This window comes from Canis aureus, chromosome 18 (assembly GCF_053574225.1).
Source record: "Canis aureus isolate CA01 chromosome 18, VMU_Caureus_v.1.0, whole genome shotgun sequence".
NCBI classification, from domain to species: Eukaryota; Metazoa; Chordata; class Mammalia; order Carnivora; family Canidae; genus Canis; species Canis aureus.
In genome coordinates this window covers 29,323,950-29,339,106 of record NC_135628.1, presented here as the reverse complement: position 1 = coordinate 29,339,106, position 15,157 = coordinate 29,323,950, and the positions used below count along the sequence as shown (strand labels likewise).

Genomic DNA, 15,157 nt, shown 5'->3' with positions numbered 1-15,157 from the left:
ACACTGTGACCCTAGCCTTAACTGGGACAGGACCAAAACCTTACCAGGCCCCTCTGCATCCTAAAACATCAAATGCTTTTATAGGGTTTAAAGACAAAGCCAACTCCAAATTATAGACCTAGGATATCTCCAAGAATCTGGGCTCTGTTGGTGTTCATTCATTCCCTGAGCTAGGATTTCCCTAGTCATTCCCAACCTGTGTATAGTCAGTACAAAAGGCATCATCTCTGAAAATACTGTAGGTAAATCATCCAGCCAAATTTATTTCTCCAAAGTATTTAGCTTTTTCTCTGTGATGTGAATTGAAATAACATGCTCAACTTATAAATAAGTCATTTTGAAGATTAGAAAAGTATTTTTTTTCTAAAAAATCACAAGCTTATAATGGAGTCTTTAATAGGGAAAATACTCCTTGAAGATAGGATGCAATTATATCATTTATGTAAATTATTTCTTCTTGGGAGTCTTAAAAACTGTGAAGCAATAACAAATTTTCTAGTTGTCCATAGTTAAAAATAAAAAAAGTGATCTGTGACGGTGAATGCAAAGTAAAACCAATCTATAAATCTTTGTCTGAGTGACCAGTTGACTTCTTTAGTGGACCTCTCCTGCAAAATATGATAGCTATAGTCTATTGACCCAATTATGTATCTCTGGCATATTCCTCTTTCCTTAGCCTTCAGAAACATTTTCTAATTCCCTATAAGATATCTTTATTTTTATGTCCAGCCTGCAATTTTTATTCAGGATGTCCAACATCAAATTCATCTGCCTCCCACTCTTTAATTCCCCATATCATTAATGGCATCACTACCTGTCCAATTACTAAGAAGGAAACATGGAAGTTATCCTAGAAAACTTATCTCTCCACATCTGTCAAGTATCAAATACTATTTACCTATGAAAAATGCTTGTCAAATCCATCCTGTTTTTTCCTTTCTCTTAGGTCAGGCCTTCATTTTTGCATTATAATAACTTCCTAACTGGTCTTATTTTCTTCCTGTTCATTTTCAAATTGCTACCAGTTATTTTCCAAATAAAGTTTGTACAATATCATATTCATTAATATGAATTACTTAGTGAAAAAGTTTATGGTCCTGTGAACTAAAACTGCTCTAAAAAAATAGCCTTATTATAAGAAAATCCATGGACCTCTTAGGCACAGAAAAGCTTTGCTATAGTTTGTAAGGCTCTTATGCTCTGCTCTGTCAATTTTTCCACTTTCATTTGCCAATGGTTTCCCCAGACTAAGTAAAGATTTTTTATAAGAAAGACTTCCCTATCTAGATCATAAGCTGAAGCTCAAACATCACAAATTAATCACAGCAAACTTTCATATGATCAAGATACAGCTTCAGAAAGCTGATTAATCAATTCTGGCTTTCAAGCAACTGCTTACAAACTCATGGGAATTTTTTCATAAGATGCAGGATATTTGACAGCCCATTTATCCTCTCTACCACTTTTTACATTGTAACATCAGTGAACTCCTTGTAATTCAAGAAACACATTATGCTTATTTATGCCACCCTGCGTTTGAACATGCTGTCCTCTTTACCTGGAATGTTTTTCCCCTTTCATACCTTTCAGGTAAATTCATATTTCATCCGTGGAATATTTTCTCAGAGTCACCTTTTCTTTGTGATTTCCATGGCATGATCCCAACCCTCCCAAATCCAGGGAAGCTAAATTCATTCTCCTCTGTGAATTATAATTATGTATATGTTGACTCTTCAATTAGATGAAGATTGAGCTTTGGAAGAAAGGAAAAGTCTTGTGTTTATCTTTGTTTTCTTAGTACCTAACATATTTCCTCAGATACAGTAGGTTTTTAATAAATGATTGCATAATTATTGAAATACTCAAGAAAACACCTACTGCCTCTAGCCTGCCCTTCTACCCTCAGCCTTGCTTCCTAGATTAATTAGTTTTAGTTGTTTATAAAGCATAGAACAAAAATCAGGTCTCATGATTAATCCTCATGATTACTACCAGTTAAAATAAGATGAATAATTCCCACAATGGATTAAACTTATTAACTACCAAAGCATTCTGGTTCAAAGTGATGACAAGAATTCAATGAATCAATAAGAATAAACTCACTTTATCAATAGGACCTAGTTAGAAATATAATTCTAGGAGCTTTCAACTTTTATTTCCTTTTTATAAAAGAGATAAAGAGATTGATACTACAAAACATGGAAAATGTGTTTAAATTAGAAAAAAACCAAACACATAATTTAAGGAAGATTTTTCCTACCACTATATCTATATCTACCACTATGTCTAAATACTATTTTCCCATAAACATGAGAATTAGAAAACAACATCATTCTCTGGGAATTCTACGGGCTTGCCTATTTTTTTCTTGGCGGGGGGGCTTGCCATTTTGGTGGTGATGAGAAACATGCATTTGAAAACAATATGGATACAATATACTTTGTCTGATGTCTACTCTTCAGTATTGACTAATGTACTTGAAGGAAATCCATAAAATGTTTAACCATAAAATTGTCACTTACAAGAGGCTTTTCCTTGCCCAATTTAAGATTGCCAGATACTTGGTTTGAACTTGGTTATATGGATGAATAAGGATCTGATCCCAATGCTGAACAATGATTGTTCTTGATTTCCTAGACCATTTCACCATCAAAGGTCCTAGGTTTGTAACCATAAAAACAGTCTAAGTTTTATATATTCTATTCGGGATTTTTTCTTTATCTTTTTTCAAGTCTTATATTTTTATTTTTTAATATTTCCATATTCTTAAATCAGGGGTTCTTGGAATGAGCTTATGGTGTCCATGAACCCCTAAAACTCCATACAAAATATTCTATGTATGTGCATATCCTCCTTGGAAAAGAGCAGAGTTTTCTTTCCTTGTTTTTTTTTTTTTTAAGAGCAGAGTTTTCTTAATTGTATGAAGGTTGCATACTCCTAAACTATGAAAATATTGGGATGCCTGGGTGGCTCAGTGGTTTAGAGCCTGCGTTTGGCTCAGGTTGTGAGCCTGGAGTCCTGGGATCAAGTCCCACATCAGGCTCCCTGCATGGAGCCTGCTTCTCCCTCTGCCTGTGTGTCTGCCTCTCTCTCTCTCTCTCTCTCTCTCTCTCTTAAAAAAAAAAACTATGAAAATATTCTCTATTTTTTTCTCTCTCTTTCGAAGCTCTACAACTAGCAGAGCTTCATACCCTATTTCTGTTTGGGTGATAGCCTGATTTCTAGTCAATAACAGTCATGCCCAAACTCACTCTTACACTCTAGACTTGTATTTCCAAATGCTACTGGACTAAACCCTTAAACTCATTATGTCATCCTAGAATTTTGATTAATGACCTACTAACTGCATTGTCATTGGAAAGGCAAGACAGACTTCAAAGACATTTTTATATGACTATCATTTACTGAGCATGTCATATGTTCCAGGAGCTGTGCTAAATAACTTACCTGTATTATTTAATTCTCCCAACAAATCTGTGAGGTTTACAGAAAAGGACACAGGGTTTCATTGAGATTACGTGACCTACTTAAAACTGCATAAACTGTACAGTTGAGAAGAGTCAATTTAAATTGGCAGTTCTGTCCCTGGGGTCCAAATTTTTGACTACTGCATTATATTGTCTCTCTTATAGTATAATAGAAGGTTAGTGTTGGAAGAAGCTCACTACAATAACATATAAACTGTGATAAAAACTAGACCATCTCCTACTTAAAACCTCTCATGATTTCCAATGGCCTAGAGGATCAAGTCCCCATTGGGGAACCCAAGTTTATAATTTGACCACAATCTGTCGGTCCTCCGTTGCCAGCATATTTCCCAGATACATTCTAGCATCTAGTCATACAAAACTACTGGTCCTTGTCTCCATACCTCATGTTCCTCTCTCATATGTCTCTGCTTTGAATATGTCATCCAGTAGGCTGGAAATCATTTGCCTTTTCCTCTTTCTAGAAGAGTTTATTTACAAGATCTATTCAATTTGTGTCATCTAAGTCAGGGAGTCCTGACACAAAATTAGTTGTTCCTTGTTCTCCTATAACAACACACCCCTACCATAAGGCTTCGATGTGTTATCAGGTGGTTACTGATCTTTCTCCATTCCTAGATAAATCCTAGATGAGAAAAGCTTTAGTTTTCCTGGTATCAGTGATAATGGCCGGTATTCACTCATGAATTACATTCAATCAGTCTGATGGCAAGTATTCAAAAAATGTTTCTATAATGAATGGTATATAGTCTTTTATCAGCCTTTGAGGTTGAACATCTCTATTAGAGAGGAAACCTCAACAGAATATAACTTTGATATGGCCATTTTCCCTATACACATTATAATTTAAATGATTTTAAATATTAATGTAAATGCTCCAAAATGTATTTATTTTGTAAAATTCGTGTTGCATTTCTTCTTGACGTTTGTCTTTAACTTTTGACAAGCTGTGACAAATCTGAAGAGAAAATTATTATAAGAAGATATGAATAAGGTGATATTTTCTAGCTTAATTACTTGACATAAGAATCATTTTGTGGGACTGCTCCGGTGGCGCAGTGGTATAGCGCTGCCTGCAGCCTGGGGTGTGATCCTGGAGACCAGGGATCCAGTCCCATGTTGGGCTCCCTGCATGGAGCCTGCTTCTCCCTCTGCCTGTCTCTGCCTGTCTCTCTCTCTCTCTCTGAATAAATAAATAAATAAATAAATAAATAAATAAATAAACAAACAAATAAAATCTTTAAAAAAAAGAAAAGAATCATTTTGTGCAAGAAATGAGATTTCAAAAATGCAAAATAAAATATAAAGGAAGGGGCACCTGGGTCCCCTGTCTCAGTTGGTTAAGTGACAGACCCTTGATTTTGGCTCAGGTCATGATTTTAGGGTCGTGAGATGGAGCCCCACATCAGGCTCTGCACTGAGTATGGAGTTTGCTTAAGATTCTCTCTCTCCCACTCCCTCTGCCTCTCCCCCTCTAAAAAAATAAATAAGAGATGACTTGGGAGTTATATAAAAAAGCCTATGAAAGTCTGTTTAAAAAGAAGATAATGATTAGTATTTGAGGGAAAGTGCTCACACAATCAATAGGAGAAAAGAACAGTCTTTGTCTTTCTTTCTTTCTTTCTTTCTTCTTTCTTTCTTTCTTTCTTTCTTTCTTTCTTTCTTTCTTTCTTTCCTTCTTCCCTCCTTTCCTCCCACCCTTCCTCCCTTCCTGCCTTCCTTCCTTCCTGCCTTCCTTCCTTCCTTCTTTCTTTTTAGAGAGAGAGAAAGAGAAGAGGAGTGGGGGATGGGGAGAAGGAGAGAGAATCCGAAGCTGGCTCCACAACCAGTGTGGATCCTGCCATGGGGCTCAATCTCAGGACCCAGAGTCCATGCCCTGAGCTGAAATCAAGAATTAGCTGTTTAAGTGACTGAGCCACCCAGGTGCCCCTAGTTTTTTCAACAAAAGTGCTAGGATACCTGGATATATAGATGTAAAAGAATGAAGCTGGACTCTACCTCATATTGTGTACAAAAATTAACTTAAAGTCAATCAAATTTCAAATGTAATAACTAACACTATAAAACTCTCCAAAGAAAATGTACAGACAAATCTTTCCGACCTCAGATCTGGTTATGATTTCTTAGATGTGACACCAAAAGCACAAGCAGCAAAAAGAAAACAGAGACTAATAGGACTTCATCAAAATTAGAAACTTTGTGCATCAAAAGTCACTGTCAAGAAAAACGATAACATACAGAATGGAAGAGAATATATACAACTCATATACCTGATAAGAATCTAGAAGTCACAATATATAAATAACTCTTACAACACATTAAAACAACCTAACGAGAAATGAATGGATTTCAATAGGTATTTCTCCAAAGAAAATCTATAGATACCCAATAAACATATGAAAAGATGCACAAATCATTAGTTATTACAGAAATGAAAACCAAAACCATAATCAAGTGGCTACTAAGATGACTTATAAAAAAGAAGAACAAGTATGACATGATATGGAGATAGTGAAAGCCTCAGACCTTGCTGGTGACAATGCAACATGTTGCAGCCACTGGGGAAGAGTCTGGCAGTTCCTCAAAGAGCCCAATATAAAGTCACCATATGTCCCAGCAATTGTACTTCTAGATGTATACCCAAGAGAAATGAAAACATGTCCACACAAACACTTGGACATGAATGTTCATCGTAGCATCATTCAAGATAGTCAGAAGTGGAAACAACCCAATTGTCCATCGACTGATGAATGGGTAGACAAAATGTGATCTGTCAATACAGCGATATGTCATTCAGCTATAATAAAGAAAGAAATACCGATAAATACTGCCACATAGGTGAACCTTGAAAACATTACAGGAAGTGAAAGTAATCCAAAAGAACGTATATTGTATGATTTCATTTATATGAGATGTCCAGAACAAACAAAGCTCTAGAAACAGAAAGTAGATTAGTGGTTTTTCTAAGGGCTGGTGAGAGAGCAATAGACAGTGACAGTGAATGACTACAGGGTTTTTTTGGGGTGGTGGTGGTGGTGGTAGGGTGATGAAAATGTTCTGGAATTAGATAATATTGATGGTTTCATAACTTCATGAATACACTGAAAAACAGTTACACACCCTAAAATGGTGACTTTTATGGCATGTGAATTTTAGTTCATTTTTTTTAAAGCACCTGATTCATAGGATTATTGTAAGATAAAGTGGAAGAAAGCATATAAAATGCACAGGGCCTATATTTGGTAAACACTAATTTTCTTAAAAAAAAAAAAGAACTGAATGGAAAAGGTAGACATTATTCATTTTGAGGATTGAAAATTTACATAAATAATATACAGTTTATGCAAGCTATATGGAGAGTGAATGCAAATGTGTTAAAACTTTATCAAAATACTTCTTATAGAGCTTATGTATCAAAAGGAAGACAATGCAGTTTGTATTAATATAAATGTAACACCACAATAACAAGGCCTAGGGTTAGGCACAGCACCCCATCCAACAACTAAGTAAACCAATTACTGAATTGCCCTTGTCATTAATATTTTGGTTGCTACATAAAAAACTACACAACAGATATTTAAAAACTACAGTGCAATCGCCATTATGTCAGAGTTTCATATAACCATCAACAAAAGCACTATCTAGAGGCAAAACCAGTCTTAAATTATGAGAACTAAATTATGTTGGTATATAATCTTTTCCTAGGTGCAGTACATAGTGATGAGCATTTAATGTTAAAGAGTAGCACTGCACATCATGAAAGTCACCTTATGTCATAAGAAGTATATGCAACTAATTGTTTATGGTTCTACATCTCTGAAAGTTGGGCATGCTGCTCTAAATGTTTAATGTGTCCTTGACCAAAAAATAATGCAATATTAATTTTGTTTTGATGACAAGTTGACTTCATACAAAAATAGATAAATAACTTAGCTAAGTACAACAGTTTTAGGAAATCCTTGCTTTCTAGGTTGTGAGGTCTCTAAAGGACTTCTTTCTCAGGAATGTCATTTCAAAGTACATTATTTAGACTCTCCAAAGTTTAACGACAAAGAAATAAAATTAATGTTATTCTATTTATTGGGCCATACTTTGGAAGTGAATGCCAAAGATTAAAATCCAGAGAAGACTACAAAGTGAACCAAAAATGGTTCACAAAGTTTTAAGTGAATTAATAGTGAAAAACAAAAAGCAACAAAAATAAGCACACTCAGTTTCCTGAAATAATTTGTTTCTTCTGAGTTCCAAGTTGAGCTGTAGTTATCCTGTGATGGGCAGTTCACAACACTGGGAAAAGAAAGAAAAAAAGGGAGGAAGGGTAGAAGGAAGGGAGAGAGAAAAAGATGGCAAGAGAGGGAGGGAGAGAGAGAAAAATAAAAGAAAAAAGAGAGACGGGAATGAAAAAAAAAAGCGGAAATAGAACAAATATGAAAAAGAAAGAAAAATCATAGGAAGAAAAACCAAAAGAAACTGAGGCTTTGCCTAAAACAAAACAAAACAATAAAACAACATCATAATGTGACTATTATTTTCCAAACTAATGGCAAACGTCTGTTGGTGCAGTTTTCTAGTATATAATAAAACTTCAAAGAAATGGCTGCAATCTCACTAAAACCAAATTCATTATGTCACACGGATGTGTCATAGGCTACATGGATAGTATGTAACTTCTTTATTCTCTAAGTTACTTACTTTTCTAAAAATCAACAAAGCCAATTAAGTTTCACAATACTTGAAACTATAGTAGACAATTGAACAAGTATTTTTTCTTTGGAATTTAAAATCCCTAAAATGGAGTAACTATGGTTTAGAAGGTCCTGTTAGTTCCCTGCCCAAATTCTCTTTACCACATTCTGCACCCACCTGCACCCATTCCCCAGATGCTGTGCATCTTGGCTAACGAGGCTCACAGCTTCCCCATTTTCCATAAGATTTCTCTCTGCTCTGTGGAAGTCTCTGTATCCTGCATCCATGAGGTTATCCTTCCTTCCCTCTTCCCTAACACAAGCCAGACCTCTTGCCTCAAGGTCCCACCAGCTCTGGATGCAATTCATGCTCCAGAGTTGCCCTTGGACCAAGCTAAAGCTGGGCTCCAGCTGTTTCACATGCCTACTTAGCTCCTATCTTCTCCCACTTCTCACATTTCCTTCTCCTGAGAACACTCCCTCTGCAAAAGCTCTTTAGAAATGTGACCTGACACCAAAGGAAAAGAACTTTCCCCTTGCTAATGTTTTATGAATAATAATTGTTTATGCAATATTATTTTTAAAATGTTTATTCCCAGCATGTTCTTTTGGTTTGAGGTAATTTTGTTAGTTTTAAGAAATGACTTAGATCATAGGAAATCTGAATCAGAACTAAATATACCAGCAGAAAAGTTTCATTAAGTGATTTTCCCTAAATCTTTAAACTTCCCATGTCAACCAAGAATTTCTTTCTTTCTGCACCTTTAGACCCTGGCCTGGGTTTCCTCTGATTTCCTCAAGGCCTGTCTGCTGGGATAATGCCTACTCTTCAGGGTTGACCTTGTCATTTCAGAATGCCTGAGGTTAGATGTGCTTTTCTGCGCTTTCAGAGTACATTGCACTTACCATAATCTTCAAGTTCATCACACTCCATGGTACATCCTGTTCACTCTGCTCACCCTGCATGCCCAGGACATGTTCTGAAAGCAAGACAAGGATTATGTCTTATTCTTTATACTATCTCCATTGCTTGGCACATTGCAGATTCCTGAATATTTGTTGAAGGAATGCATCCTTTATAACTATTGAATGAATATTATACTGTACAATTAATGAAATTATCTGTCTTCAGCATATAAACTACCTCTAGATCATCTTGAATTATAAGTAATATACCAAACTTATTACTGACACCTGAAAAAAAGAGGCACTGTAGAAGAGAAAACTAGCAAGTGACTACACTAAGATAAAAAAAATGACTATAATTATTAGGATGTTTAATGTCAATAAAATGTCCAGGCTAGGGATGCTTGGGTGGCTCAATCTGTTAACCATTAGACTCCTGGTTTCAGCTCAGGTGGTGATCTCACATGTGTGGGATGGAGCCCCATGTCAAGCTCCATACTAAGGACTAAGTCAGCTTCAGATTCTCTGTCCCTCTACCCCTCCTCTGCTCTCTCTCTCTCTAAAATAAATTAATAAAATCTTAAAAACTAATGTCCAGGCTATATTATATTAAGTATATAAATTCAACTCAATTAAATACATATTGATTAAGCACTTAACATTTCACCAGCACGTTCTTCAATTGCATGAAATATGGCTTACTAATAACAAAAATCATAAATAATACAAGATCCAATATAAGTTAATGTGAAGAACACATGGCACAAGCCAGTACTTTATGAAATTAGTGGGTTCAGTTTTAGTATGTGGAGAGTAGGTTTTCCAACTAAACATGATGCTGAAGAGAGAAGTATAAATTTGTCATATTCAGGAAATCATTAAACAATTGGTCTGATTGAAGTGGAGGGCATGTATTAGGGAATGGGGAAGATATAATTAGATAAGAAAGTAAAGTTAGATTAGTTGATGAGGCTTCTTAGGATGGCTATTTAAAATTGATTTGATGGAAAAGGAGAAATTATAGGCTCTTGAGAAAGGAAGTGGAGTACATATTCAGAACAAACTATTTTCAGAATGAAGTTCATGGTAGTATTTAAGAGGAGATGCTGATTTCTTAGATAAATCTAAAACTTAGGAACTAATTAAGGGTAAAATTAGAAACTAATTAAGGTCAGAATTGCTATTAAAGGAATGATTTAATCATGAATATAGGGTTATATGATGGAATTTTATAGACGTGGAAATAAATAGGCTTTTATTCACAGAGCACTAGAAAATTCAATGTAGTTTATTCTGTCCAATATTTAAAATTATATAAGAAAGTAATGAGTATTCAGTGTAATTCTCTTGTTTTTTTAATTCACCTATTGAGGAGAACTAGAGGATCTTTATCATGATGAGATCCAAATGGATTAAAGTCCTGAGGGGACCAACACCGATTAAGGCCAATATAATAAGACTCTCTATGTATCATGATATATATGATGTATATCTTCTCTTTATTTTATTTTATTTATTTATTCATGAGAGACAGAGAGAGAGAGAGAGAGAGAGAGAGAGGCAGAGACATAGGCAGAGGATGAAGCAGGCTCCGCACAAGGAGCCTAACGTGGGACTTGATCCTGGATCACGCTGTGAGCTAAAGGCAGATGCTCAATGGCTGAGCCACACAGGCATCCCTATGATGTATATATTCTAAGAAAGTCTCAGGAAAAAAAAAAAAGCCAATGGAATAAGACCTTTTGGAAAAGGCAAAATAAAAAACTCATTGTAAGTCTAAAGTGTACAGAAAAAGATACAAATAGAAATGGAGTCAAGAGTCGGGAACCAGGCTGAAACTGGACAGCAGAGAAGTAAAGTCAAGAAATTGATTTGAAGAGAATTGGTGCCTTAATGGTGGCTGGGCACATGAACTGGTTTAAAGGTAAACTATGTCTTGGCTCCGTATACACAACAAATGTTTCTGAAAAAAAAAATGCTAAAAAAGAATTTTATTCATTTGTATTTTATTTTATTCCTTTAAAAGTATGAGAACACAGAGCAGAGCTTTTTCAAATCTGCTCAAAATCTTGACAGACTTGGAGTTATGTCTATCAGTACATTTCCATTTTTGGAATTAGCCATAGTGCTTCTAATTATTACCATCATAAAAATGTAACATTAACAGGAAAATATAAAATTAAAGTCAAAATATTAATTTTCAGTTATAAGAAAGCCACCATTCAAACTCATGGACAGTCTTAGGAACTAGAAATTTATAATATTAGCTACTTACTAAGTAGACAATTTTTTTTTTCTGTCATTTGCCGAACAGGACCAATACTTCAAAAAATGTGTTTAGACCAATATTACCCAAGTAAAATTAATGACAGGGAAATACCATGAGAAAATTTTAACAGCTATTGTCATATCATGACTACCCATCTTTCAAAAAGAGGAAATAGCTATAAATAGACTTAGGTGGTACGGTTTGGTCTTCTCAACCACCCACATGGTATGAATGAAATTTGTTTATGTATTTATCAAGTAGGGTTCAGTTCAGGAAACAGATTAAGGTCCAGGTACTTAAAGTAGACAGAAATTTAATGGAGGAAATTAAAAGCTTACAAAATAATTGGAAAGGCTAGAGATAGAGGCTCTAGGCTGGACATCGAGGAACGTTTCCAGAACACTGCAGACGTCACCTATTAGGGGGGCTACTAGTCCTTCTTCAATCAGAAAGGTAAAGAATCCAGACGTCACCTCAGAATTTATTGAGTTCAGAAACACACCACTGTAGCTACAAGTAGGGAATCAAGAAACCCCCACTGTGGCCACCGCAACAGCCTCTTGAATCCCATGAAACAAGAACTTGGATGCAGGAAGCTATCACACAAAGATCATGCCTTCACAATCTCGCTTATTGGCAGAAAACAAAGCAAGCAGCAGGAAAATGACCTTCACTTGACTTCTGCCTTCCAAATCTCAACAAGTGCATCTAATTGGCTGAACCTAATTTGCATCTGCAACTTCAATTGCACAGAAATCTGGGGACTCTGCAGTACAGAAAGAAATGCACACTATGACAAAGTGGAGAACAGTTGCCAGTTGGCGGCATCCACAATACTGTGTTTCAAAGATTTTAGAAATTTCTCATCCAAGGTCACAGAACTAGCGAGTGTTAGAGTAACAGACTTGAATTCAAAGATTTTGGCGACTTGCCCAGTGCTCTTTCCACTACATCAGTCTACAGCACTGATTACTCTCTGAAGACATTTGCCAAAGGAGACATATTTTCAAATCTTGTGCTAATTATATTTTTCACTGAAGCATTAATTTAGGCATCTGTGAATATTGTTACCTTTTAGTCTTATGTCAAATCTCGTTCTTCTTCCAAACTCAGACTTAATCTTATTTTACAGTACTTACAGTTAAACCAACACTGCAAGGGTTTAATGCGTTTGAGTATTTTTCTCAGCAGGCTTGCTGCTTAATCCATTTAATGTCAGAACAACACAAACCTTCTTATTAAAATGGAGGAAAGGACATTATTAGAGACCACATTAGCGGCTTTCTTTCTGCGGGATAAAACCCGCCAGTAAGGCAATATTCGTACCTTATCTTTATTTTAATTTGTGTTTTCTGCTAACCATCTAAGAAAAGGGTTTTAAAAGAAAAGATTTGGGATATCAAATCCTCTTGAATTTTAATCATACATAAAAGAAAAAAGAATGAAAATCCTCTTAAGGAAATCCTCCTAAGTTTGTACTTCAATATTAAAATTAATAATACAGAATATGTAAATAAAATATTTGGATAAACAGAAAATTTATAATGCATCAGTAATATCACATTAATATCACTTAAGTCATAACTTTCATTCCAAATGCTTTTTAAAGGAACTTTGGAAACATCTTTAATTGCACATTTAATGATCTAAGTATAGACATTCCTTACGTATACATTAAAAGAATATAAATTACTAGACTAAAATAATATAAATTACTAGATATATGTCCATTTAGATCTAACAATACCATGTTAAAATGAAAAGAAGGGGTTAAATTTATGTTACTACATAAAAAATTCAGTTCTTGCAAAGTTAACATGTAACTCCGATTCAAGAATAACTAAAAAGTCAAAGTTTGCATTTTTTATCCTTCGTCTACTTTCTGTATACAGTGAAAGCACTTTAGCAGGATTCAGATTACTGTTTTTACTAACATAGGTGTGTGTTGACTTTTTTTTTCTGGTGATGGTGGTGGTGATTTGTTTCAAAGAATCACGTGAAAAGTTGGCAGAAATCTGAGCACTCATGCAATCTTAGTTTAAATAAAACGGAAAAAACAATATGTAACAAATATTTGAAAATCTTGGTTTCTGAAGAGTTTAGATAAAGATTATTTACATTATAAAATAATCTGGTTGGCATTTCTTTAAATACTAACGAATTCCAAAATAATTGTTTGATCTCCATGTTCTTTTTTAGAAATGCATTTGCTTTACGTAATTCTTTTTTTTTTTTTTTTTTTTTTTTTTATCAACCCAGATAACCAAAAATAATTCAACCCAAAGCAGGGACTGAAAGACTTTGATAGATTTGCTCAAAACTGGGAATCAACTGAATCCTTCCAATCCATTTCCTTCAGGACTCCTTGCCTCTGTAAAGGCATATGGGAAGTCAATCTGTGTTCAGGCAGGAAAGAAACTCAACTAACGCCTAAAATTTTACAAGGGAAATTCTTCTACCCTGCTTTAGGAGGGAAGGGTGGAGAACCTGATGTTATACAGGACACTCCACCCGCAGCTACATCCCTTTGATTAATTATGTAACCAGATCTCCTTTATCATTATCAATTTACCAATCAGGTAATGGCAGATTTTTTACTATGCTTGGTACAGGGTTTGACTGAGAAGGGTCCTAACCTTTACATATCATACTTGTTCTGCTAGCACTAATGTGAAAAGATTTAATTTGGTGTGCAAGTTAACATTTTTTACCTAAAAATTTTTTAAAAACTGATTATTTTAGCATGTAAGCCTAACACATAAATCCTGACTATTGATGCATTATAAAGTCTTATGCAATTCAGGGAGTTTATGCAAGAAAATGGATAAAGAAAAAATTTCTAATTTACAGCATAAGAACAAGTAAAAAAATATTTGGGAGGTATTAGAAATTTAGACTAGAGTAGAAATAAAATAGAAATGAAACTATTTGCATTTTAGTGTGTATAACTAACAAATGAATACAGTAAAATGATTTGTAGTTAGCATAAACCAGCTAAATTCCTGAAATGCCCAACTAGTAACACATATAGTCCTCAGCTCACAGATGCTGCAAAATGGTGATTTTAGGCTTTTAGGTTCGTTCTCACACTGAAGAGCAGAAATTTCATGTGAGTCTTTTTTTTTCACTTATCTTTCATCTGTTTCCTAGAATATTAAGGGTTAGAGCAAGATCTAAAGCTTTATCTTAGCAAGAGCTGGGTGATTAATACATTAGTCCTGGCTTTGTCTCTCACTGAAACAGTTATTAGGCTCCAAATAATTATTTTGTTTCTGAATTCTAAACTTGAGGGTCAAAGGTTGTTTTTATTCTTTCTTTTTATTGCGAAAATTTTCAACATACAGAAAAGGTGAAAGAATAATACAACAAATACCTTTATACCCTTCACAGTGTATATGTGTATGTGTAAATATGTATATCTATCTATATGTATGTGTGTTTGTTTATTTTAATTTTTCTTTGCTAGGCCCTTCTTAGATAAGTTACAGACACGGGGATATTTCACACTTAAATGTTACAGCATGCATTTCCTGAGAATAAGGGTCTTCTCCTATGTAACCACAATACAATTCTTATCCCTAAAAATCTTGATGCCCAGTCCATTACCTACATCATTAAACTAAAATCTTTGTAAAGAAACCCTAGACAAAAAAAAAAAAAAAAAAAAAAAAAAGAAACCCTAGACATCAGTATTTTTTAAAGCTTCCAGGTGATTTCAATGTACAATGAAAGTGAAGAACCACTGTCTACATACAGATTAAATCCAAGTTAAACATTTTCAAGAAAGAAAACATTGTTTTTTCTTTTTC

At 34.7% G+C, this 15,157-nt stretch overlaps 1 protein-coding gene across 4 annotated transcripts in view; it reads right to left on the bottom strand.

Annotated features, from left to right (window-relative positions):
• The window catches only part of LOC144288803 (uncharacterized), a 79,892-nt gene that overhangs the window by 57,694 nt on the left and 7,041 nt on the right, over positions 1 to 15,157 (bottom strand). For 2 of the 4 annotated variants that reach the window (XR_013356800.1, XM_077856653.1), the window contains exons 2-3: positions 9,080 to 9,153; positions 7,546 to 7,775 (exon numbers count right to left, since the gene is read on the bottom strand). Coding sequence is in view for 2 of the 4 variants with exons in the window: in XM_077856653.1 (XP_077712779.1) it covers positions 7,749 to 7,775; positions 9,080 to 9,153 (101 nt within the window). In the remaining 2 variants the exon portion in view is untranslated. Of the gene's footprint in view, positions 1 to 7,545; positions 7,776 to 9,079; positions 9,154 to 15,157 lie in introns of those variants that run through there. The other 2 variants (XR_013356799.1, XM_077856654.1) reach the window with 1 other exon arrangement.